Genomic DNA, 26999 nt, shown 5'->3' with positions numbered 1-26999 from the left:
CTACCAAGTAAGATGAACATCAAATCAATGATAGGCCAAAAAACCAATAAAAAGTCTTGGTAATACTAAAGAGGTAGTAAGGAGTCTGGTTTGACACACCAGGATCCATAAAACTGCATTTGAAATTAAATGTTTACCTAGCTTCTCAATAATGCAATCCTAAGCTATTTGCAGTATTACTTACGGAGCATGGATATCTATTAACATACATATTTGACAGAAAAATGTTTTTAAATGTGTCAATTTAATGTAGTAAATTTGGAGATACAGATTCCATGAACTGCATATTTACACACCACTGTCAATAATAAGTACGTATTAAGCCCCAGGAAATAGATCCATTAAGGCAAAATCCTACACCTGGATGGGTCCCAAATGCACAATTTATCAAGCACCTTTCTGACATATATGACGAAACCTATACCTACCGAGGTAGTTACGGGATAATGGGGGAGGGCACTGACCTTGGAAGACACCAACAACTCTAGAGTGACACTTAAGCTGAATAAAAAATTCTTAGCATGCCTTTTCTTTTAGTTACCTAACACCTTGATATTGTTAACAAAAGCAGAAAATGTTTCATCTCTACATTTAAATGCAAGCAAAAATGAAGAAACCAGATCTGTGCTTTAATTGTATTAATAAAATAAATAATACATAAATAAAAATACTAATAGATATAAATTTGGGCCATAATTAACAAAAAATACATTGACAAATTCCAGTTATTCTTAAAAATGTTTAAAGCCTGTGCACATTGACACTCAGAGTCAATTTGATAATTCAATGTTACGTAAAACAGAAGCCTATTCATTCATCCAATATATATTGGGTATTCATCAGCTTCCAATATATTTTTAACAATGTAACCTCTGTTCACATAAGAATAGAGTGCATTTCTTATATATGAGATAAGGAAGTAGGAAAACTTAATTAATAACATATAGAGATATTATAATTATTGTAGGATCCTACTGTACATCAAACCATAAAAGTGAGTGTAGGACTCCAGCCAAAAGAGATTTCAAAACGTGAGACAGTGAAAGATTCCTACTGCAAGTAATCAGGGTTTTTTGAGGAGAGCTTTCAGCACTGAATCTCAGTCCTGATTTCACTCCACAAACTGGCAAGATAGGGAGAACAAAAACTACTTAGAGATTGAGAAAGGCTTCCCTAATTCAGTACGTTATTAATCTGTCAAATCTGCTATTTTGATGCTCCAAATTACATGGATATTTCCATCTCCAAAAAGCATTTGCACTGTAAGAAGGAAGCTGGGTATTTCACACGCATAGAGTAATTTCATGTGGTTATGGTAGTAGCAGCTGATAAGACATCCAAATCAAGATGGGAAAAGAAATGTGCTTTATAAGTCCATCTGTGAGTGCAAGGCGAAAAGTGATTACTACAGAGCAAAACCAGTCCCACTTCAGATCATTATTACATGAATTATTAAATACTAGCAATCACTAATAGTAAAAGCAAAGCAAAAATACACGTAGTCCTGCCTGAAGACATAACGTCTACGGAAAAGAGGTAGAAGGGGAAATGAGGTGTTGCTGGAATGCGGCCAGCCTTCGCAATTCTGGTTCAAGTCTGTCTAGAGATTACATCTACAAACAAAATGATGGTACCTTCGGACTTACTATCAAGGAAAAACATCATTATGGGCACCAAGAAAGGAAGGGAAAGCCTGATGGAAGAGGCAGAAGATGACCCAAGAGGCAGATGTGGGGTAGCCAGGGATACAGCTGATGTGCAGAGACAGAGACAAATTGTTGGTGAGATGGAGGAGAAGCACGTAGGGCCTAATACTCAAAATGCAGAAGTTGAGATCTAGATGGTTCTGCACTACCATAAAACTTGAAATAATCTGTTTAATGTATCTCAGGTGGTACCATTAATAAGAAATTCTGCAGCAGGAGCCAAAGCCATAATGATCTACATGTCTATAAAAACTGGCAACACTTCATGTATTCCAATGTGGATAACTGGGAACTGAAAGGATAAATCAAAAAATATAATTTATCTCTTGCACTCTTGAATGCTTTTTTAGAATGAGGCCTTAATTTCTGTCTTTTCCCTCTCACAACAGTGCTTAAGAGACACGTTGTAATAGATAATTTGGTACCAGCAAGAGATTTTCTAATCAACATTTTCCCTTCTGAAGGACATAACAATGGTAAATCAAAGGATAACTTTCCCAAAATTAATAATTAAGCTTTATAATTTCAAGTATTTTTTTCCTTTTGCTTTTAGTAAAAACAAAAGATGTGGTTGCTATGGCAAGAGCGGGCCAGAGTCTCTTTACACACAACAGGAATTACAAAAAGAATCTGATGTTATAAGAGTAAAATTAAGGTTCTAGTAACGTCATGAATCCTGATATGACTTTTCACAACAAAAGTATAGTTTAAAACAAGAATTATGCTCAATTACATGAACAAAACTGCAAATCAAAATTGGACAAGTACCAAACAATTGAATAACAGGAAAACATGTAGAAGCAGGTGCCTACCGGGATCTTACATTTTAATGTCTTTGAAGTATTATACTTAATATCAGCCAGATTCTGCTTTGCAAAAGTCCAGAAAAAAACACGAGAAAATTACGTATAGCGCCAATTGAGCACAGGATGTTTTGTCTCTTGCAACTTCTGTAAGTTTTTTTGACAATGTATATATTGTAACTAATATTAATACAACAGACTAATCTCAAATAGCTTAATTACTCAATGTACTATCAAAAAATCACTTTAATCAAAACAACAAAAAAGTTTTATTCTTCCACATTACAGCTCCCTTCATTATGCCCCAATCAATAAATAGAGTATAAGAATATTTTTCCATCAAATCATGGTGCATACTATTTCTAAATTCCTTGTGATCTTGAAATTTCAATGAGTCAATTAGTCTAGGTATCCTTATTTGCAAAAATGTCAATGAAATTTACAGCCAAATTCAGGCCATTGTCTTCATAGCTGCTACAGGATGTACCTGAAATGTCTTTGTAATATCTACAATCAATTTTTGGTGCTGATACAAACTGCATTCTTCTTTCCTGGGAAAAGAAATAATTACATGGATTGGGAAAGACAGATCATCTTCTGTAAAAAGAACATTTCTATAAGCACAAGAAAAAAGAAAAATGAACAGAGTGGCAACAGAGTATAAAGTAAAGTTGAAAATCCATTGAAAAATCTAGCAACTGAACTAGCCTATGCTGATGTAAGAACTATCAGAGCTAAAAGTCAGAGTTATATCTGCTAATCAAGAGCAGTTGAAGATCTCAATACTTTCAGTGAGATGTGGAATGATGTAAGCTGAAAGCCCTCTAGAACGCACAGTAGAAAGCAGAAAATATCACCATTTCATTCTTAGTCTGAAAGGGATGGTGACAGCATCCCTTCCACTCAGACTGCAGCATGAACTTGTTATTTACCTTGATTCCATTGTTCTGTTGTTGATAACAAATGCCATTTACCTAATGAAACACAAAGGGTTTTCATCTGAATTTTAGCTAAGCAAGGTTCAGTGCAAATCTGAACTCTGTTTTTTTGTCTTGATGTAAAAATCTTCTGGATGTGCTTTTTAAAAATAAAGTAGATTTTTAATTTCCAATAGGTAGAGACCTAACTTCTTTCTCTCAGAAATTTTATAATTTTATAAATATATAAATTATATATATAATATAATACTTATAATTTAGGCTTTTCTCTTGTAGAAATATCTGTTGTCTGATGTAAATTTTTGGAATTATTTGCCTTTTGGAATGAGAGCTTCCAAATGACAGATAATCTATGCAAGAATACCTATTTCAATGATGAAAATAATTTTGCTTAAAACAGCTCCTCAAATGGTTACAACTTAAAAATGTATGTTTCTAACCCTGAATTGTAATGGCAACTTATTTCCTCTGTATACATATAAATGTAAACAAGAATTCAATGTTTGATCTATTTTTGCATACAAGCAGGTAAATCAAAACCCGTATTAAGAGGCAAGTACCGTGCAGAGTGACAGTTCTCTGCATCTGAAGTGCAACTTGACTCAGAGTTTACACACGACCTAAATGAAGGTCAGCACAAGCTACAGCTTAGTCTTGCTCTCTCTTAAAGAGAGGTATTTTTCTTAAAATCTGGTTTTAGTTTAAATTTTACTCTATTTCTTTACCTACCCCTCCTTGTTCCTGATAGATATCCCTCCTCCCTCCCTGTGATTAATGATGAACAGGATCTGTTCATCCAAACGATTGCTGGCTTTCAAATACTTAATCAAGAGAGACTGACCTAATTTGAGACCACTGCAACATGACTGGGAAGTGAGTGTTCTGGTTTCAGCTGGGATAGAGTTCATTTTCTTCCTAGGAGCTGGTACAGTGCTGAGTTTTGGATTTAGGATGAGAATAATGTTGATCACACACTGATGTTTTTGTTATTGCTGAGCAGTGCTTACACAGAGTCAAGGACTTTTCTGCTTCTCACCCCACCAGCGAAGTAGGCTGGGGGTGCACAAGAAGCTGGGAGGGGACACGGCTGGGACAGCTGACCTGGACTGACCAAAGGCATAGCCCACACCATACGCCGGCACGCTCAGCACATAAAGCTGGGGGAAGAAGAAGGAAGGGCGAGACGTTTGGACTGATGGTGTTTGTCTTCCCAAGTAACCGTTTGTCCTGGTTTCGGCTGGGATAGAGTTCATTTTCTTCCTAGTAGCAGGCACAGTGCTGTGGTTTGGATTTAGGAGGAGAAGAATGTTGATAACACGCTGATGTTTTCACTTGTTGCCAAGTACTGCTTATGCCAGTCAAGGACTTTTCAGCTTCCCATGCTCTGCCAGGGGCACAAGAAACTGGGAGGGGCACAGCCAGAATAGTTGATCCAAACTGCCCCAAGGGCTATTCCATACCATATGGCGTCATGGGCAGTATGGAAACTGGGGGGGTTGGCCGGGGAGCAGCGATCGCCGCTCGGGAACTGGCTGGGCATCGGTTGGCGGGTGGTGAGCAATTGCATTGGGCATCACTTGCTTTGGATATCATTATTGTTATTATCATTATTATATTGTTACTATTATCATTACTGTTTTACTTTATTTCAATTATTAAACTGTTCTTATCCCAACCCAGGAGTGTTTCTCACTCTTCCTCCTCCGATTCTCTCCCCCATCCCATCGGGGCAGGGGCAGCGAGCAAGCGGCTGCGTGGTGCTGAGCTGGGGCTGGGGCTAAACCACGACACCATTACACGTGCTGGAGCCCTGCTGTCCTGGAGATGGCTGAACACCTGCCTGCCCATGGGAAGGAGTGAATGAATTCCTCGTTTCGCTTTGCTTGCGTGCGTGGCTTTTGCTTTACCTATTAAACTGTCTTTATCTCAACCGATGAGTTTTCTCACTTTTGCCCTTCCGATTCTCTCCCCCATCCCGCTGGGGGCAGTGAGCGAGCAGTTATGTGGGGCTTGGTTGCCGGCTGGGGTTAAACCACACAGAAAGTCATTGCCTGTCGCCCTGATGACAACTGCATTAAGGCCTCCGGCATGCAAACGAGTGACTGTGCCCCAGCTGCCATGTAGAAAATGTTCTTGTGCAGTCCATGTACAATCTGGAAGGAAAGCTTTGTGTACATGAGAGGAAATGGGCTTAAGCTGCGCCAGGGGAGGTTTAGGTTGGAAGTTAGGAAAAATTTCTTTACGGAAAGGGTGGTCAAGCATTGGAACAGGCTGCCCAGAGAGGTGGTGGAGTCCCCATCCCTGGAAGTGTTTAAAAAACGGGTAGATGTGGCACTTGGGGACATGGTTTAGTCTAGTCTACCCTTGATTGGCTTGGAGTAGACTTGGTGGTGTGGGTTGATGGTTGGACTGGATGATCTTGAAGGTCTTTTCCAACCTAAACGATTCTATGATTCTATGATTCTATCTGCAGTTAATAATTTTGTATAATTGACCTGAGCGGTCAGATTTGACTGCGGGTCCACAAACACTTCTTTTAGTGGAGGAGCAAATTCAGCAGTTCTTTTCCATCTTGGGCTGTGGGACCTCACAGAGAAATCAAATTACAGAAATAACATGGACGGAAAATATTCCTCACTTTTTAAACTCACATATAACTTCCAGTTTTGCCTCCAAAACAAAAGTGTGATCCAATTGTGGCTGCAAGGAGTTTATCTTTCTGTAATCCAAGTGACTCTGCTGGTTTATCTGAAAAGCAACCTTACCTACCCGTGATTCAGTATTTAATTGTCTGACTTATCCTAACAGTTAACGGCCATACCCTGAGCTCACCGCACACCTCCTGGTTGTGTCCCGTCAGTCTCTATGGCCACCCACACTGCAAGCAGATGGTAAGGAGCCTTAGCTTCAGGTTTTGGGTGCATGTCACAGCCCCAACCACCGTGGCCGCAATCAGTGTCAGGCTAGATCCTGACTTAAAACAGCTTTTAGCTTTTATCACCTCTTCTTTCTCAAGAAAGAAACAGTGCAAACAAGCAATGTTCAGGAAAAGGACCTTGGGATAAGAAGATGACAGTGACTATTAACAGAGCAACCACTCACTATATCAAAATCTACAAATACAATAATCTGCACATAATCCTCTAAATCTGAGAAAACAGGGCTCAACTGAAATAGAACTGAATGAGCTGTGCTGTTCAAGATTTGGCCCTGTATATTTTTTGTCTTCCTTTTTTATCTTTGCCAACAACTTTCTATGAAGATCGTCTTTTCCCTGTTGTTTGGGTGTCTCCTAAGTAGTGTGGGGAAAGTGAAGGAGAAAGAAAAACAGAGTAAGAAACAAATCTTCTGCACTGATTTGAATTTTGGACAGAAATTCAAATCAAGCCCTGGAAAAAACCCACCAGTTTGTAACGTTCATTACCATCTCTGTTGAGGAAGATGTGGACAGAGTCAAGTTTGCTCTTCTCCACGGTGATGCCCAAACTACAGGTCAGGGGAATACAGAGTAGAAAGCATTAATGTGAGAAGAGGTCCTAAACCAACATAGATGTGGAGCCTGTACGACTGTGTTGGACTATGCTAGTGTGCTCATCTGCCATTGATAGCTCCTCTCCGTCTTCTGGTACTCCCCGTCTACTGAATGTTTCAGGCCAGTTACTGACTACTGAAGGAAGGCTGGCTTTAAGTAGTCAAGAGCTAAGATGACAGGGATTTGTGATGGCCTTATGTCCCAATCGCTTTCTCACAGCCTTGACAGCAAAGCGAGCTCTCTCCTGCTGGAGTGGGAGCAAGACCGTGTCTTTGTTACAACATTTTGATATATCAGTTTGAAGCACAGCTCTCTCCTGCTCTTCAGATACAAGCAACTTGAAGAAATGAATTAGGTTATTACCTGTGATGAGTCATAATTATTTATCTCAGGAATTTAAATCAAACTGATCAAGTCAGGAGACAGTAAGGAAGCAAAACAGACCAACGAATCTGGGTAAGATTAATATTCCATTTCGCATTAATTTCATCCTTCCTATAAAAGAGTAGCAAAACAATGCTTATGCAAACCTCTTAGGTTAAATTTTGCTGCCATACTTATTCACACAAGGTACAAAATGCTCTTGAAGAAAGAAAACAGCATTTCTGAGGCTCTTCCCTTTCCAGTATTTTATTTACTAATCTAACAAGAGCAAGAGCCCCGGAGACCAACTTTCCTTCTGCCCACAAGCACTGTCTGCTGGCAATATCTTCAAGCACAGCAGGGGTTTAATAATCTTTCTTTTTCAAAATGACTTACAAGTAGATTTCACAAGAAATGAAAATGTTAGCGATATATTTGGATTGCCCTACTGGCTGAGATCACACTGAAATAAAAGTAGTGTTCCAAGGGTCAATATTTCTAATGCTGAGAACTACGACTTTCTGCCTAGAACAGATGCTTGAATCGCTACTACTGAATTACTACGGTTTCGCTGACCCCAGAGAATGTAGCTGAGAACAGACCTCGGTTGTGGTAAACTCTTTTCAGATGTGCAGACTGTGCCTGCACAGGAGGCATCTCAGAAGGTTCAGGAAAAAGTCTGTTGGAGCATATTTCAGATACTGAAATAACTCCCCATTTTTCTAGATACTAAGCACTAGAAAATTCGTTTAATCACAGTAAGAGTTAAAGAAACTGAGAATTTCCAGAATTAGCCCTGTATTCTCTTTGCCTTCCAGGTGAGAGAGAGGAGATAGTAGTATCAGGGCAGGCAACAAAAATAAGAGAGGAAAGTAAAAATTTACACTTGGAAGCCACCCATGGACAAACTATAGTATAATCTGGGGCCTGAAAACTGGAATAAATAACTAGAAATCACATGGCAAATGGAAATGCTGTAATAAGAACACATAGTAAGACAAGAAAAAACTCTGAGCAGGGTGAGACTTCAAAAGTTCTTGAAGTATTTGAATCAGGCAACCATGTGGGGTTTTTTCTTTCTAGGTCAGTGAGGGCTAATTCATATGCATTTCAGGGATGTTCTAATCTAACATAGATTCTGAAAACAATTTTGAATGTTTTGTTTCTAAGTGACCGGAGGTTGTCTGCCCCATGTTGAATGGTACCTGGAACTTGTATCTGTTACCTTTCCAACAAGGTATAGCAGTACAGATTTGAATCACAGGTAACCTTCCCGAGGATGTGCAGATACTTCTGTATTGCTTTATCTGCATGACGCAGAAAACTGCTAATTCTTAGCTCACAAAGAACTTTGGAGCATTGCATTCTCTTCATACATCTGAGTTCTGTTATAAAAGAGGCCACTTGATTTCCAGCATAAGAATTAAATTTAGCAATGCAAAAGCTGATTAAAATACATTTTACAGATACTTTATATGCATGTGTGAGTTTGGACTGCGGCAGATTTATTGCTATGGACTTTTAGATACAAAATGAAGAAAGAAACAAAATATGTTAAAAGTGTTTCAGTGAGGAATGAAGCTAGCTCGTCTTCATGTATGAGAAAACATAAGATTAGGATTGTTCTTGTACAAATAAAGTTATCAGATTTATTTTTACAACAGCCATGGCCCTTCTTTCATGAGTGGCAGACACACAAATGATGTCAGTATGTATGACTAACAACTAAAAATAAAGCAGATATTTTTGTACAGACTACGTAATATCCTATTAATACGTGACCGTTTTGTTTAGTTTACATTTGCTTTGGACCTTGCCCATTCACAGCTTTCTCTGAGCAGTCTCCTTGTATCATATACTGTGAACTATTGTCACTCATGCACTTCTAGCAGTTTTAGAAAGAAAGGGAAAAAAAAAAAAACCTGCCTTATCTTCATCTGATGAAAGCACTTTTCATCAAGAATTCAGGAATTCATCCCTCTCCGTGACCCTTCTAAGTCTACCAAGTTCAAAAAGAAAATCCATAAAAACAGTTCCTAACTAATCCCTTTCTCTAATATGTTGTTCTGGGGTTTTATCCCTGTAATAAATGCTGCTACATCTTCACTGTGATTAGTCTCATGGGATGTACATGTGATGAGCATCTCCCCATGGCCAGACTGAACAGGGGTCAGAATCCCGGAGCAAATGCTCATACACGTTTGAAGCCCTCAAAACCACCCAAGAAGCCAGTACTTCAGCATCAGTGTTTCCTACAGAACAGTGCAGCTACCAAGTGGGCAGAGGAGAGGGGCTAAGACAAAGCTTTTTTATTTCTTAAACGTGAGGCTAAGGTGGTTCCAAAGTGAGGAAAAATTTAATTCCATGGGGTTTAATGTTGTTTCATTTCCTCCAAGCACTGCACACAGTGAGTTGCTAAACCCTGAACAGGCATGTGTACCCCCAGAAAATCAAAACCTCAGTGTTGACCGGATCATGGTCTTGCTAAGCAAGTCTCTAAAAGACAGAAAATATATTGGGTACCAGGTGGAATTTCTGCTCAGGAAGAGAAAAAAAGCAGGGCTTCCTTATAGCCAGCGGTTCTGGCCCTCGCACAGCGCACAAGAAGTACTGAGGATTGTAAGAGCTCTACTGCCTGTGCTTTTGGATGATGGAGAGGGAGCCTATCAATCTCTCACACCAGAGTAATTTTTTTTTATTCTCCATAAATAATTACATTTTGACTGGAACAGGGACATGAATCCAGATTTAATTGAACCTGGATTTCTGTCACATATGCTAAGTTTGAATGCCTTCCTCAACACTGTTACACAACTTTTTTTAAAGCACCACTGTCTTTTTACCTGGACTCTTCCTTCTCTACATGACCTTGTTGTGTTCATTCTGACATATTTTTTGTGACAACTGAGGAACCATTGACAGGTTAACATAGGATTTGATCTTGTTCTGAAAGTTTTTCCTTTGATTAGCAATGGGAGTCTGACATACAGTGTTCCAGCCTTGCTGTGCAAATAGCCTTAAATTACACTCCACAAGAAGTAGTAACGCTGACAATCCCTATGTACACTTTTTCTTTTTCCAAACTTTTTCTAAAACCAGACTGACGTGTATAAATATCTCACTAGACTTTACTGCATCAAAGTTCTATAAAATGCTCTAAAACAAGCGTGCCTGCCAATGCTAGACCTCTACCAGATTTTAATTCAATGTGCAAATCGTATACTTGAAGCTGAAAAACTAATCCCTGCAGGGATGACTTGATGTTGGATGGGCATGTCCCCCTTTTTCTAACAGTAATAATTAATTTATAGTCAGTTTCAGTAAACATAGATTTTCCCTACAAATAAAGATGCAAAACTCACAGGCCAGACACGATCTCGTTTTCTATTTCGGCATTTTGACATTCATTGGTTAGTGTCCCCCCCAAAAATTGTTAGTCTCAAGTTTAGATCATGCTATTGCAAGAAGATTTGAAAAGTGGACTAATTTCTTCTCACATTGTTTTCCAGTTACTGTCATAATAACTTAGAACCAAGGGCTTCTGAACTATTTTCCTCTTAAATATGAAACTCCTCAATGAAATTTAAATCCTTTCTTCTTGGGATATTTTTTACATATAATAGTCCCAAATTCTAATGTGAACAACCAACCAGACAATGAATGCCCCTACAAAATTCGGCATCCCAAGCAACCTGTTGCACTGTTCCGTCTTTTCCCAAGGAACACATTTTCTGTCTCATCTTTCTCCGTAACTGCCTGGAGTCTCTACTGTTTTATTCGGCTGACAAGAATCTATGTTAATCTTACATCCTCAACATAAACAAAAACATTGCTACTTCTTTAAATCCAACAAGTCAGTTGAACACTATTGTGTAGGGATACAAGGTCCCCCAAAGAATAAATGATGTGCTTAAGCCCAGCTTTTTAAAATTTTCTTTTCCCCAGTATAAGCGACATTTTTTTTTCATTTTCTTGTAATTGACCAACAAGCATCTTTTTCAACTGTTTTGTTTCTCCACCCTTGCACTGAGAACTCCATACAGAAGATGCCAGGCCTTCACATTTTAACCCAAGAACCAGTATTCTTTTGTAAAGGTATGAAAAGATCACATTTGCTTTGAATTTGCTTTACATTTTTGCACAACAGTTACTCATAATGTAACTTTACCTCTCTCTAGATTGTACCCACTCTTTTGAAACTTGAAGGTTTTCATGAAGTGGTATTATGCATTACTTCTCTTGCATTTATTCTCATATATTGGGTGTTCGTAAAGCTGGTTCCCAAACCATGCAAAGCTCTGTCAATTTTGTTTGAATTTGAAGATGACTTCTGCTTTTCATGACTTGAATTTTATTTGATATTTGGCATTCCAAAGAAATTTTATAACCTCTGAGCTTTGCTTGCCCTCTATTAATTTTCCTCTAGCCAACTTCCATTAACTGGGAACTTTTATAGTGTTTTATGAAGTGTTCATGGGGGCTCTTCCAAAAGTTGTTGTGCACTATTTTCTTTAGATCATAATCATTGCTTCCTACCTGACCAGGGCACAATCTCCCAGACTGCAAAATTATCTTTTCAGCCCTACAGACATCGCCAGCTCTCCTAAGTTTAACCTTCCTCCTTCATCCTAGCATTTAAAATGGATCTTGCATATGTTTTATCTTTAAGTGCAGTATTCTTCAGATTTCTGTCCTACACCTTCTGAAGGCTTAACAAAAATTATTAAACCCACAAACGCTTCAGAATCAGCCACATCCAAAAATAAAAATACAAAAATACCTTCTAATGGCTCCCCATTGTTTTCCAACTACTGTTTGCAGGCTCAAGGGAGGAGATATTTTGAGTTTTCCTTTGTAAGATAAGTAGCTTCAGTTGCAAGGAAATTTTCAGCTGCTTCACACTTTTATTTAGGACACTGAATTTATTCCCTTCTATTTGATTTCTGTAACTGGTATTTCTGGTATTTGGTTTGTATGGACTGAGCAGAAAGACTTTTTATTCCATGACCAGTTTTACCTGGATGTGCAAAACCACAGCTGAAACTGCGTAACAATGCACCCTTAAGAAGGTCAATCCTGTAAACCACATTGCCCACTTTCTCAGCCATACCTGGCTGTACTTACTGTCTTCCAAATAATAACACAAAGTTTGGCCTTGATTTTAACATATTCTTAGTTGGGAAGAGCACCAGTGGACAGAAATTATACATGCACCACCACACTTCCTCCCCAAACTATTTACAGTAGGTTCTACCTACCTACTTACCCTAAGTCTCACAAGGGGACTTTTTCTACCTAACCAATAAATTCTTCCTTGAGGAAAGGGCTTGAAACAGACTTGACCTTATCCCTGTTTCCTTCCTGAGCTGCTTAGATAGCTGACATACTTACAACCTTTTAAAGCCCTGGAGTTGTCTTTCTATAATGACTACAGAAGCAAATTACGTGCTCTGGGTAAAAGACAATGCTGCTATTACTGCACGTATTTCTGAATTTTAGTAGTACTTTGAAGTCACTTACAGTTAAAATGGTAGCTGAATATGCATTGGTTACAAAATAGAACTAGGAGCAAAATACCCTGTAAAGAAACAAAGGCATAAAAGCACTTCTCCTGAACGTTTTTTTTTTCCCTAAAATAGAAGAGAATTTTAAAATAAAATTTCCATCTAGCAGAAAAAAATGTTTATTCAAAATTAATTACATACTCACCTTTGACTCTATCTCCTTTGTGCAGATGAATTTCCCCTTCTCCTTGAGGTTGATATGGCTTTACGACAATAAAAAGTCTTCCAGGTACAGCACTGTAAAGCTTGCGTTTTGGACCCTGATAATCCAAGGCAGACAGAGTATCCTTGTTGGCACTAGGATTGTAAACGGCACTGGAAATTGAAATTAAAAAACATTAACTGGTTATTTAAAATGGGCCAAGTTAATCATTTACCATCACATTAGCAGGATTAAATTAAGCACTGAATAACACAATTGTCTGCCAGTAAGACATCTAACCCTGCAGAAAAAAACACGTTTTTCATCCTAAACACATGCTTTTAGTAGTTGAAATCTTTCAGTATGAAACATGATCAATATTCATCTGAGCATCATGGCCTAGAAAAGAAAACAAGTAACACTAAAGGTTTTAGTTTTTCTGCAAATTAAACTTGCACATTCACAGACCCTGATGAAGTTTAAAATTCATATGCAAATCATACATTACGAGAATCACACTTTGTCAGAAGGACTTTAAAACATCAGTATTTACAATTATTGTTGGGAATGGATATCTTTGTAATATTGTAACATTAACTGAACAATCAAGACAACTGAATTATTAACCGCATGGACTGAATAATCAAGTTACTTCATCACTTCAAGGCCTGGAGCTAAATTTTAGATCTGAAAAAAGCATGGTTCTTACGGCTAAAATATTCTCCAAAAGATCATTTCTTATTGATGGCAATCAGCAGCTCTCCCAATGACTTCAGAATGCTGTGCCCACATAAGCCATAGGTCATCAAACAACACGCAATCTACTTATGGTGTATAGAGAAGAAATCATTGAAAGCTGGTGAACAATGCGTAAGATCATTACTAAACCTCCAGAAAAATGAGCGAACAGTAAAAAACACACAAAAAGAGAAAGAGGCAAATATTAAAGAGGGTGGAAAACCTATAGGAGATATTGTAACAAACTTGTTAAACACTACTATTCAACTTTAAAAAAAAAACCAACATAAAAACTTGAGGTCTTATACAGAAAGTCTAGAAACAGAAAATATGCATGAGAAAGAAGAATATCTATAAAGACTTAGAGGAAAAAGATAGAGGAACCAGAGGAAGAAGAATGATTTAATGGTAGTCTAGCATTGCAACGCTCTGCTTATTTTCCTGTAAGGAGAAAGAAAAGATCTCAAACTGCTATAAGCAAAATGAAATACGAGGGCTGGTGTTTACTGTTTCTTCGCCTTTTTTTTTTTTAACCAATCTCTTACCAAAACAGGAGTCAATAAGGCTCTCAGTATAGGTAAAGAAGTTCTCTGGTAAAAAAAACAAATGTAGTGCATCTTTCGTACCAGGAACTGTTCCATTTTCCTGCAGTAACTTCTTTACTGCTTGGAATAGCATCCCCCTTTCACCTCGTTGTTCTGTCCTTCTATTACTGTGAACAGGTGCTAATAAAGATAAGCTGTACTTAAGGGTTTAAAAGTGAGCTCTGGTTGCATGTCTGTGATGGAGTTCGTATCAGAAACCTCAGCCAACTCTCACAGTTGTTGAAAGGAAGACAGGAAAAGATGATGTTTGGGTTTCAGTTCTTTTGCTCCATTTCTTTTTCCGCACAAGAGAAGAAACAGTCATCACCATAAAAAAATCCAGATCTATAAGCTGTTGCTACACATCCGATTTCTACTTGTATCAAGCTGTATTTTAAGCCTAGTCTGGTAGCAGCCAAGTAGCAGCTCTGCACAGTGTTATGTCCCAGCATCTCCTTTAACTCCTACCACAGGAGATTCATTCATTTTCTCTCTTACTGAAAGAGGAGGGGGAAATGGCACATTTAACCTTCACACTGAAGGCACCATTTCTCATGAGACGGGCTTACTAGTGGAAAAGAGGGATGCAACATGGGATAGATGACTTCTTAAGAAAAAAATCTTTCCTCTCCCGCCTGGTGCCCAGCTTGGGCTCCCAGCCCAGCAAGTCCCATGCCATGAAGGAGCAGGAGGAGGATGTGGAGATTTCAGAAGACATGTGGACGTGTTTCCCTCTCACCCAGAAGAAGGTGGCCATCCTTGACGGCTCAGCCCTGACTGGGGCTGTGCTGGCACCTCCTTTCACTAATCAGTGTGGGACAAATTCCGCAGGAAGGGTGCCAGTTCCCCTGCCCTCCCCCAGCTCCCCCCACCTCATGCCAAAACCAGTTTGGTATGAAAAGCAGCAACCTCACAAGAAGATAAAACACTTGAGCCACTCAGGATGTAAATAAAGATCACGTGAACCCCTTCCAGCACCGCTTTCCAGCCCTCTCCTTTCCACAGTGCAAACCCCACAAGCCTCATTGACCCCTTGTCGTACTCTAGCCTTCTCCATTAATTAACCCACCCCTTCTGGCTGCTTCTGCTCCAGAACCCAATCTACTGCTATGTCAAAAAGGGCTTTTTCATCTAAGGGGAACAACAGCTTCGTGGTGAATGTATTATTTGCAAATAATAAGCAGAGACAGCAACAATTCCCACATTTAGCTGACAGTAAGTAGGTGGCCATACAGTTAAACAAAATCTGTGAGGAAAGCGTCGTGTAAGGTGCCGCTCATGACTGCAAAATGGACCTGTGGCAAGAAAAGGCATTGCTTGCAGGAAAAATTATATACAAACCCCTTTCAGTTGCCTTTAAATTTAGAGAGCCTCCAGCTCTCTTCTCCGTACTTGCATGTACTCTGTGCATCTCTGAAACAAGTCTTGATGGCACATATGAAACTCTGCAGCTGGGTAGCAGTTTAAGTAGCTGTGATACTGATGCACTAAGAGAAAGACCAAAATTTTATTTCCACAAAATTTCAGGCATTAAATTGGTTTCCACTGTCATTTGTGCTAATTTTCAAAATCTAGTGCTTTCAGAAGGGGAAAAGGAAAGTAGCTGAATAAAGTCAAAGCAAATAAATGTTTGCTTATTCAAAAACATTTTTTAATTGCTCACCCCACCTCAAAGGATTGTTTATACTTCAAGAGTTTGGAAGCGTGTTATCCCAGGAATATTGATGAAAAGGCACTTTTTATCCCTTCCAGCTAAAATAATCCTTGACTCTAAGGCAAAACCTCCAACTCCGGTGGCATCAGCGGTATCCAGTGGAATACGAGGGCACTCATTCCCTAAGAAGTACCTTGTGGCCACCTCCTCCCCTAAGCAAAGCCTCATTACAGACAACCTGGGTTTCAGCTGGTAAGGGTCTCTGTGAGGAAGCATCACCCAAACGATAACCAAACGAGCGTTTGCCATTATTGTCACATACAACAAGGTAAGCTGAGTTTGCTCTACTGCATGAAACCGCTCGCGTAAGAAATCTGTGTCCTGTTCCTTCCAGTGATTCTTACATTTCAGACAACAGTTTTTTTTACAATGCACTGTACGTCCACTCTCCAGCAGTATTGTTACTATCGCAATAGCGCCTGTCAGTTTGGGTGCCTACAGCCAAGGAGAGAAGAAGAATGTGCAAGGTAACAGGTGGCAGCTTCAACTACACAACGTTTTGTTTTACCGAGTTGAAAACTCAAGTAAAGATCCGTTACACCTACAAATGGCCAAGAGAAACGAACAGCTGCATTTCTTAACAATAGTTAGGTCCTTTTTTATCTGAACAGTGGATGGGTATTTGATATTAGGAAACAGCCTAAGATTTGAAATGACCATTGAATCAAATGTGTTTGGTCAAGACATTTAAGTTCTCTCCATCAGTACTCAGCTGTGCCTCCCTTCATTTTTGCAGCCCTGCGCTTTAACCCCTCGTCCTGGTGCAGCTCCATCACTTGCACACTGGACAGATGCAGTTGCTGAGTCCTCCTCAACGTGAAGCTGTAATTGCCCATTCACAGGGCAGTGGCATCACAAAGCTGAATCCCCCATTTGTAATCAAAACTTAGACACAATCTTCTGTTTTATTATATTATTTACAATACCTACCTCGCTCTAATTAGTCAGGATTTGCTCTCCTGTGGGACATAACTGCAGGATATTTGCAGAGAGTGCCTGCCAAACTGCGTTTGTAATTCAAGAGGAAAGGAAGAGCAGAAAAGTCATAGGGAATGCAAAACCCTGCAGCAAGGATAATCATGAAAGAAGCCCATGCCATCTATCACCACCATCTCAAGAAGCCCCCTTTGCTCTCGGCCAGCCCCCTACACAGCCCCACTTATTCCCCCCAGTTACTCCCTCTGTTTTACTCTTTGGTTCAGCACACATCTACAGAAAGGAGAATTTAAACAGTCTCTGCTTCATCACCCGTGAGCAGCTCCAACATAGGTTTCAGGCATGACCAATAGTTTCATGAAGCGACCAAGTATCTCAGAAACATTTTACTTTGCTGTTAAATGCAACCATTATTTCAACTATTAGAAGATCTTGAGAACTAGCACCTTGATTTGGAGGTGCAAACTCAGTGATAAGTCACTGCTTGAGCTTTGCTGAACTTTAAAGTCTGCCTGGTTGCTGGAGCTCGGTGAGGAAACAGCTGGCTTTGACTGGAGCTGCCTATTAAAATATTCACACTTGGACATGTTCCACTGTGCTGAGATTTTATTACCTATATATTATATAGAGTGCAAAATGGGCATATAAATAATGTAAAAGAACATGGCAGTCCAGCATGATGACATTAGGGATATCTCATGCTGTGCAAATAGTCAAAAAGTCACCTGATGTGCCTGTGCTGCTGTCGTTTGGCATCGTCTCCCAGCCTGTTTAGGGATGGCGACCGGCTCCGGGAGGACGGAGTGTAACTCCCCACAGTTTTTACAGTTCCATTAGGATTATTCTGCATCTGTTGAAGTAGATGAGGTGAAAGGCTGCGGTGTGAAGAAGCAGAGGAGGAGACTGACCACTCAGGGAGGTTGTTGATGTTCAGATTGTTGTCGCTGTTGGAACGAAGCAAGATCCGAGGTGCTGCTAAGGTGCTTGGGGGTCTCCGCCTTCTGTTTGAATAGGTGGGAGCCTCTCTAAAGGGCACTGTGTAAAGAAAGATATCCAGGGTAATCTCAGATGACTTCACCATTCATATGTATTTACCACCCCATAAAAAGATTTAGCAACATATGGCATTGTTTCTTCTGCAGAGACAGAAACTCTACATTGCCTGCATAGCTAATCAAATTCATAATCTTTAAAATATCATTAAAACTGAAACCAACTGGGCAACGTTAACATGTTTACTGGCTTTAATAAATAGTTAGGCAACACCAGTGGCATGAGCCAGAACTATGGTCTAGGAAATGGGAAAAACCCCATTATTGCCAAGTTTGAGTCTCAGAAAGTTCGTATTTGTGCTATGTTGTCATATTCAATCAGAAAGCCAGGGAACAGGGCTGATCAGCAGAATTTTTGATGTGTGATCTAACTTCCTTCTCCCATTGGCACCCAAACCGGGAGAACTTTGTTCCATCGCAATTCAGGCCTAACCTTAAGTCTGTAGTGTTAACAGTCACCTTATCCCCGTCTTCCAGGTTAAAAATTGAGGACATAGATTTTTTTCTCCTGGCAGAACTCTATTACATTGCTGTAATCCCTAGGTATTCCTCTCTTTCTAATCTAGGCATTTCTACCGCATCTATTACTATTGTATATAGAGCATATTACCCGAGGGTAATACAGTCACTTCGTCACGTGCTGTGTCCCAAAGAGAACACGACTGTATTCAAAGGCTGCAATATACTACTTAATGAAACAGTCGTAACAGAAAACAAAAGCAAGGGCAATAAAAATCTAATACAAACCAGAGGGCCCATCCTTTCATCAGTGTCATTGGTACAGTGCTGCAGTCATACGAGAATTTGTACAAGCAGACGCTACATTTTCCAGATCTCCTTTTCTCACTGTAGTGGGTCAGTTAGTTCCAAGCGCAACTTAAAAGGCCAATTTCCTAATAAAAGGCACCCAGCTATCACTAGATGAGATGGCATCTCCTACCCAGATTATAAAGTAATAAAGGATCTGACCCTGAAAACTCACGCTTGCCTCGGTCCCCATTCATGCAATTACTCTCATTAATTTATTTCAGTGGAACTCATGGGGTCGCAGGATATGATCCAACCTGCACATATTTACATGAAAAGTCGCAGTAGTATAACTGACAAAAGGCAGCCAGGCATTATTCTCGGGACTTTATTGAGCTGTTGTAATTTTCAAAAAAATCATATTTCAGTTGGGAAAGAAGCCCCACAAAATATCATCCTACATGTCTAAAGTGCCAGTAAGTGCCATTTATAAAGTGCCAGAAATGTCTACGCGTTCAATACCCTTCAAAAACACACAAAAACCAGAATAAGAATGTCTATCATACTGTGCAAGTAAATAAATTCACATAAATATGAATATACATAGGAATCAATCTGTGCTGCCTTGAAATACAGCCTTTAATTGAGAGAACACAGCAAAATTTAAGGTTTCAGAGCAAAACTGAAGCATATTTATAACATAAAATAAAGATGGAACTGCAAGTAAAAGGAGGGTTTATATCATTTTCACCAGAATCAGTTTATGATTAACTGCGACTCTGAATATTTTAAAATAACATCCTTCGTATTTCTAATGAGCTGAAACTTTCTCTGGTACATAGCTCAACAACATCAGAACAACCAAACGAGAACAGTGTGCACAGAGCGAAAGGGCTTTAAATCCATTTCCATAATATTTCATTCAAAACAAGGCTGAAATAAGGGAAGTAGTCTTTAAAAGCTGTTAAAGGGGATAAAGCATAAAAGTCCAACATTTATGCTAGAAACTGGCAGAAACTCTGTCTAATTTTCAGAATATTCCAAGGCTTTAATATGTCATTTTTTTTTTAAGGTTTCAAAGCAGCAGAGTATGTCACTGAAAGCACCTTGGTGCTTCAAGTGTCACGGTGAAAGCCCCGGTTAGTACTAACTTAAAGAAAACTCACAGCACTTATTTCCAAAATTGACATACACAGATCCTCTAGATGGATGTATGTGACACAGACGTGCCATTTGTGCGTTCCTGTGCTTTTGACACTGGGAATACGGCTCTAGAAATTATTTCATTGAAGACAGGGATCTTTCCCAGGTACAGTAAAGCAGAATAGCTACCGTAATAATTCCAGTAAAGGAGAAAGCACACAAAACTGGATAGAGGGAATGTTTTGCACATACAGGTTTGCTACCTGAAGGTCTAATGCTGTTCCTTAGGGTCATCAAAGTGTGCCTTGGACCTCAGTAAAAATTGGATCTGACGCTTAGATTTTCATTTTTCATGGACTTAAACAGGTAACACTCCAAGCAGACTGCTGAGCCCTCCAGCCACAGACCGACACAAGCAAATATTGCCAGCATTCGGGGGATGTTTACTGTAAGTTTTGAGCGGCTGGTGGGATACCTTCTGGCGGGAGTGGGAGGGAGCACGAGGGGCACGGTGCTCAGGCACGGCGGCAGGACCAGGACGGAGAACTGCTGAGCACGTCGATACCGACAGATTTTAGAAAACACAAAACTGGCGCATCCATTCCCACTGAAAAACAGGGCATGTTTGCACGTATACACACTCTCCAGGTACCAGACTAAAAAAATTCTTTTTCCCTTATGTACCTGAGAAGGATTTTGCACGACCATTTAGGAGTTAGCATTTGCTTTGCTATTAATGTTCTGTTCTTAAGGAGAGAACTACAGGGAAAATGAGCCTTTACTACAGAAAATAAACAGGAAAGGGGACAACTAATTACACCAATTGATGTGTGTCTAACACAAATCTTTTATAGAAAGAGTTAAAAATAAGCATTTCTGTGCCTTAAGTGATTAATATTCCTCCCAACTGTTTCTTTTCCCCAGCAATCTGCAAACTGTAAGTGGGTGGATATTTTTTTAGCTGCTTCTTATAGGCATTATTTATATTATTTTCACAATAAAAAAAATAATTACAACACGAAATGATGAAATGCAAATGTCCATCCTTTAACCCCTCTTGGAGACTGCTTTTCCCTAATATTTCACCATGTTCAGAACTATAAGAATAACTGTTGCAAAACTTGTTTGGGAAAAACACCTGATATAAAATGACATAAAAATGCCTGAACTAATTTCATGCCCCTGAAGTTTAAAATTATCATCCCTAAAAGCATACCTGAAAGTACCATTTAATCCTTCCTCCAGCTCTCAGAATTCTATTCCTGGCATTTCATACATCTGAAGGGGCAATTCAGCACCATTCACTGACAAAATTCACCTAGGAAATTCCTTACGTGTCTTCAAATGCATTTCTTAGGGAACAAAAACATTTTTTATAACTACTTGACTCTTCAGAGAAAAACCTAAAATGAATAAAGTCACATCCAGCCTTTAAAAATCAGCTGCCTAAATGGACCGTCTAACACAAAATAATTTTGAAAGAGAAACTGCAGGAATTGATTAATTATAGAGTCACCAAGCCGATCATATCAAATGTACACAAGAAAACACCGGTCTGAAACATCAAAGTGTTCTGCTTTCATTGCTTACCTTCTTTCTTTGTGAAGGCATTTAACAAAGACTTCATTTTCCCTTTTTACTTTAGCAGCAATCCCCTCATTATATAACCTTTGCTGGGAAGAAAGAGGCAAAAAAAAAAAAAAAAAAAAAAAAAATAAAATAAAAAAAAATAAAGCTACCCAATTTCTATGTGTTCAGGCTGCCTGCACCCTGACATAAGCAGCAGGTTTCTGGGCACTGTGTAATTGCGAGCATAGCTGGGCATGCAGTACCCAGCGTTCTGGTGACAAAGCCCACCCCACATTCTGTCTGTCAGCTGGGAGCCAACTGTGCATAGACTGGAGCTGCTCAAAAAAAAAAAAAAAAAAAAAAAAATTCTTGCTATCTTTCACAGCATTAGTCATGTGAACACCACCGCCACAGCCTTGCAGACGATACTTTTGCTTCCGCCAGCGTTTGTGCAGGAGCGAACACCGGGCTGAGGGAGGTGCAGGCGGCCCGAGCTCCGAGGGGCCAAAAATTCCTATTTGCAAAGGGCAGGGGGGAGCGAGGTGTGAAAGGTGCTTCGCAGCGGCGCTCCGCAGGCTGCGACGGGGGAGAAGGGAAACCTTGACAGAGATGAGAGCTGCTGTAGAAGTGCATTTAGCTTTTCAACTTGCACAGCTGACTCTCAGTGCACAGAGGCTTTGTGCTATTTACTTGCTTTTTGCTATTTACTTGCTTTTTGCCATTTACTTGCTTTTTGCCATTTACTTGCTTTTTGCCATTTATTTCCTTTTTGCCATTTATTTCCTTTTTGCCATTTATTTCCTTTTTGCCATTTATTTGCTTGCTTACTGCAACGCTCCAAAGAGCCAATTTGAGGAAAAATACAAATCACACCAAGCTTCGCACAATGACTACGTTGAGAACGGAGACAAAACTGCCGCTAAACAGAATATCTTAACGTGGCCTATATTCCAGTCTGAACCAGATGAGAGACAAGCACAATTATTTTCCACTCCCCCTTCACTACACTGGCATAAAACAGAATTTCTTTTTGCGCAGGGTAAAAATATGAAAATTTGACCAAGCCGTTCTGCTAAATTCAGTGCGGATGCCGGAAAATAAATGTGTAGCCATTGCGGTTTTTAAAGTATTAATTCTGAAAAAAAATTCTATAGCTAGCTATGCCAGCCAGTGCAAACATGCTCCCAGAGGAAGAGCAAATAACTGAAACAGGCAGATAGGAAGCAGGGGGGAGGTGCTAACAATCACAAAAATTTTAAGCATAACTAGTTAAATGTAAGATACAGAAATTCCAAAGAATAGGAAATGCACTATATATAGAGTAACCTCCACTAAAAAATTGTCTTCAAATAGTATAAACTATATAACAGTTAATAAATATTCCATTTCAGACATCTCTGCTGATCACTAATGCATCTATTCTGAAAATTAGGTCTTTTTCTCACAGAGAAAACTGCTTCAAGACAGACAGAAAATAAATTACTTAAATGGATTTAACCTCTGCATGCATAATGATCTCATATTTAACATAACACTGAAAAGAATTAGTAAGCATAAATAAATGGAATAGTTTAAACTTAATTTAACATTCCAGTGTTTACACAGTTATTAATTTATGAAGAAAGGAATGTTTCTGTAAATCAATAGAATTTTACGCTTGTGTTCAATTTATTTTTAAAAGAAACTATTCTTTAGCAGGTGGAAATCTTACCAGAGCAAATGTCGGACACAGCATGTGTACATCATTAAATGTCTTTATCTGACGGGAAGAATTTTCTTCTTAACTTTGAAAAGATGCAAAGCTTTCTAAAGAATAACTTTGAACTGTTATTCACTAACTTATAAATGCGTGCATTAATTAGGTCCCCAGAAGAATCAGTATCATTTCCAGAACAAGAACTGCTACTCCAGAACGACCGTGCCACTAATTTGAATTAGAAGCTTCTGTGCATTACTTTTTTCTGATATCTTCATTGAAACCCCCTGATTATATTGGAGTTACAAATGGCAAAGGAGCTACAATTATTAATACTATTTTACATTCCCATAGCGCTTTCTAACTAAACTTAGCCAACAGTACACAAGGGCTCGTGAACCCTGCATGAAATGCTCAGTATCTGGTAGCACTCCCGTTTCGATAGCCACATGGAGACTGACAGAAGCCAGTTTCATGGTGGTGGTTCCTCAAACGCTCAGGAAAGAGCCTGAAGTCTTAATTTTTGCTTACTGATGGGCCTTCGATAGCCCTTTGTAAAAGTTAGGCAAGTGTTTGCTGGTGATCCTTACTTTTAGCAAGCGCACGGTAACGTAACGGCTGTGCCGCTGCGCGGTGTCTCCTTAGCTCCAGGCATTGCTGCAGTGCCCGCGGGCGCAGGTTTCCTAGGAAGTGCATCTTTATTTTGCACAGTGCAGGGCAATAGGCTTTATTGACAATACAAAGCACAGATGGATCCCCGTATACTTCAAGAGGAGAATTACCTGTCGTGCCCACGGGAAAAGAAGAAAATCACTGCCTCCCTGTGCTCAGTTCTGTGCTTTAATAACCACAAGACCAGTCACAGAAGATGACATACAGGCCATAAGCATTAAGTGTCTACAAAGGGATGGGATCTCAGTGTTGCTCATGTTTCTCTAAGCAGAACGTCCTGGGCATTTTACTGAGAAGGTGACACCGGGTGTAGAAACCTGGGAGTCGAATCCTCAAACTGCCTTTTCCTCTACGTGGGTGTCAGTGTTTCAAAGGAGTGATAGCCCAAGTACCTAATCACAGCAGTTAGGCAAGGAAGGGGTTAACTCAGTTGTGCTCATTCATGTCTGTTCCTATACAGTAAAATAAAAACAGACAGGCAACTGTAGTCAATCAAAATCAATCCCAGGGGGTATTTTTATTAGATTCTTGCCGGAGCTGTAGCATTTCATCATCTAGAGGTTTCTAATCAGTGTTATAAAAATATAAAAAAAATATTAAAGTCACTTGAAATTATTGAGTTTCATGGAAATTGTGGGAACTCTTTCCAATCTACACCATCAGATATATCACCTGACGAGTGATCATTTTATTCCATTTAACTGTCTGTCTTTCCCCCAACGCAGGAAATATAATTTCTTCCTACATGGCAGAGCCTACTGCAATAAACACTATTGTACATTTGGAAAATACGACAATCAAGGAAGTCAGTGAACTATTTGCAGCTGCAGTTTTTGATATTTTTCTGATTTTCACTAATAACTTATTAGAGTTTGTTTATTTTAAATGAAGTCCTAAAATCTGTGGTGTTGGGAAGTTAAGAAAGAAAAATTTCCAGCAGCTTCCACCTTTTCCTGAAAGATTTTCTGCCTTACAATGGTAGTCTTGGTATTATTAGCTCGGGACAAAAACCTAATAATTTTACTGTGCTAGCACACAACAATAACATAACCCACAAGCCCTTAGCATCCATAATGTAAAAATCAGGAAGAACCTTACAAATAGAGGTGAGGTGAGCCCTTATTTCCCTGCTTCTGTGGGTGCTCAGGAAAACGTGTGTGAGCTCTGCATGGGGATGTCTCTGAGAAGAAAAGACCACCTTAAACGGAAAGCAAAACATGGGCTCTTAAGTTAATTTTGATTAGCATTTTTTTGCACATTTGTAACATCAGGCTCCCTAATTTTATAGGTATTTCAGCCCATAGCTCCCGTTAGAAATCTTTGGAAAACCAGTGACTGACTTACTCCTAAGGACCTATTTTTAGGCACTTAAATGCCTTTAGAAAAAGCAAAAAAAAAAAAAACAAAACCTGATCAAATCTATGCTCTTAATCACCCCACCAACACGCCTCTAAGAGCAAGGGCTTCTCAGATAATGGTAGAACACAGTTACGCTTGCCATGTTTTATTCTTTTTTTATTTTGTCCATTTTGGAGTTCGTGCCAGAAAAATCCCTTTGACTTGTATACACATCTAGGTCTTTGTTAAAAATACAGTTCTTGGCATGTATAAATGCATTTCTCTCCACTATAAAATAGGCTTCCCATATGCTAAGCCACCAAATGGAGAGTTAGACAAGAAAAGACAGATTCAAATATAGACTGTAAAGTACAAAAAGACTTCTGGAAAAAAACCCCAACCTAGGTTGGTACAGTGCTTCTAGATGACTTATGCCAGAAAGCCACAAGGTGGTCAGGAATGCAGGCAGCGGTGACAGAGTCAGAAGGAATCCACCTCAGGAACAGTTAAGCCTATTTTATAAAGCAAAGGTGGGGTTTGTTTTATTTTTCTGGAAAAAATCTGGGGAGTTTGCTCAGGAAGCTGCACTGAGGGAGAAGCATCTGAGCATCAAATGATGCTTGGAGAGCCCAGCCTCAGCTGACCTAGCATTAGTATCTCTCTTCCCACCTCACTGGTAGCATCTTCTTACCACCCAGCTACTACTGGTGTCAATCAGCTCCTGTTAGTAGCCTCCAGGCAGCCAGTCCAAGTCTGAAGAGTAGCATGGGGGCAGGAGACTGTGTGTAGGAAAGGACAGCAGAGGGATGGCTCAGGAACAGATGGCAAGAGTTATCAATTAGAAAAGAAAACCAAAAAATAGCAGTGCAAGTTCCATAGCCATGTGCCAGACAGCCCTTCCGTCACCTGGCATTTCTATTACACTGCCGTCCCCAAACTTTGCTCTACGTGACAAGAGCCAGTTTCACTCCGCTTTCACAAGGAGCCTAGCACATTCACAGAACTTGCTTAAAAAACAACAACAAGGAGTTGGAAGGCTTAATTAGAGGCAATTCTTTGTGTGGCGGAGTGAACTGGCCGCTGCTGGGCTCTCCGATTCTGCAGAAAACACTTAGCGTAATTCCTGTGATTAGAAGTATTTTAGTAACTAAGCATGTGAGGTGTGTGTGTTCGTAGGTACATTTCAAAGGGATTTAAAAGTTGATGAATATACAGTTGCCATACATAAATGAGCTTAATCATGGGAAATTAAAATCAATCCCTCTTTCTTACCATACTCACATGATTATCAATAAGCCTTCACTAAGAATACAGCAGTACTGCAAGAATAACATTCAAAGAGCTGGGTTAGAAGATAATAGGTTTAGAAATTATGATCCAAAAGAGCTTGAATATCAGGGGTTTACCCTTTTTTTAAAAAAAAAAAAAATTTACCAGGTTCAATGTGGCAACACCTGCAAATATCTGAAGCTCTGGCTGCGGCGATACAGATACACAGATCAGAATTTACCCGAGAACCGAAATAAAACCTCTGTCCCCGGGGATGAGAGGCTGCTTTGTAGCCTGCAATTGCGTGAGGAATCTGGGTCAGGGGTGCAGACAGAAGCGGAACAATGGAAGGTTACAGGGTGGGAAAATGAAACCCTCCAATTCCCTGTGAAAGGCTGGAGGTGGGGAGGAGACAATGGCCAGTAATGAGGGAGATGTCTTGCAAGGAGAAGCTTGAAGAGAGAGAAAAGCAAATGCAATGAGAGAAAGCTAC

The 26999-nt window shown here is 39.6% G+C and overlaps 1 protein-coding gene across 7 annotated transcripts in view; it reads right to left on the bottom strand.

Annotated features, from left to right (window-relative positions):
* Positions 1–26999, bottom strand: part of SHANK2 (SH3 and multiple ankyrin repeat domains 2) — a 319997-nt gene that overhangs the window by 212933 nt on the left and 80065 nt on the right. For 4 of the 7 annotated variants that reach the window (XM_075713335.1, XM_075713336.1, XM_075713337.1 and 1 more), the window contains 2 exons: positions 17746–18055; positions 13052–13221 (listed from right to left, as the gene is read on the bottom strand). In XM_075713335.1, coding sequence (XP_075569450.1) covers positions 13052–13221; positions 17746–18055 — 480 coding nt within the window. Of the gene's footprint in view, positions 1–13051; positions 13222–17745; positions 18056–21552; positions 21590–26999 lie in introns of those variants that run through there. The other 3 variants (XM_075713341.1, XM_075713340.1, XM_075713342.1) reach the window with 1 other exon arrangement.

The sequence above is a fragment of the Pelecanus crispus genome, chromosome 6 (genome assembly GCF_030463565.1).
Source record: "Pelecanus crispus isolate bPelCri1 chromosome 6, bPelCri1.pri, whole genome shotgun sequence".
NCBI classification, from domain to species: domain Eukaryota; kingdom Metazoa; phylum Chordata; class Aves; order Pelecaniformes; family Pelecanidae; genus Pelecanus; species Pelecanus crispus.
The sequence above is the reverse complement of the archived record's forward strand: the minus strand, read 5'-3'. Positions and strand labels throughout refer to the sequence as shown.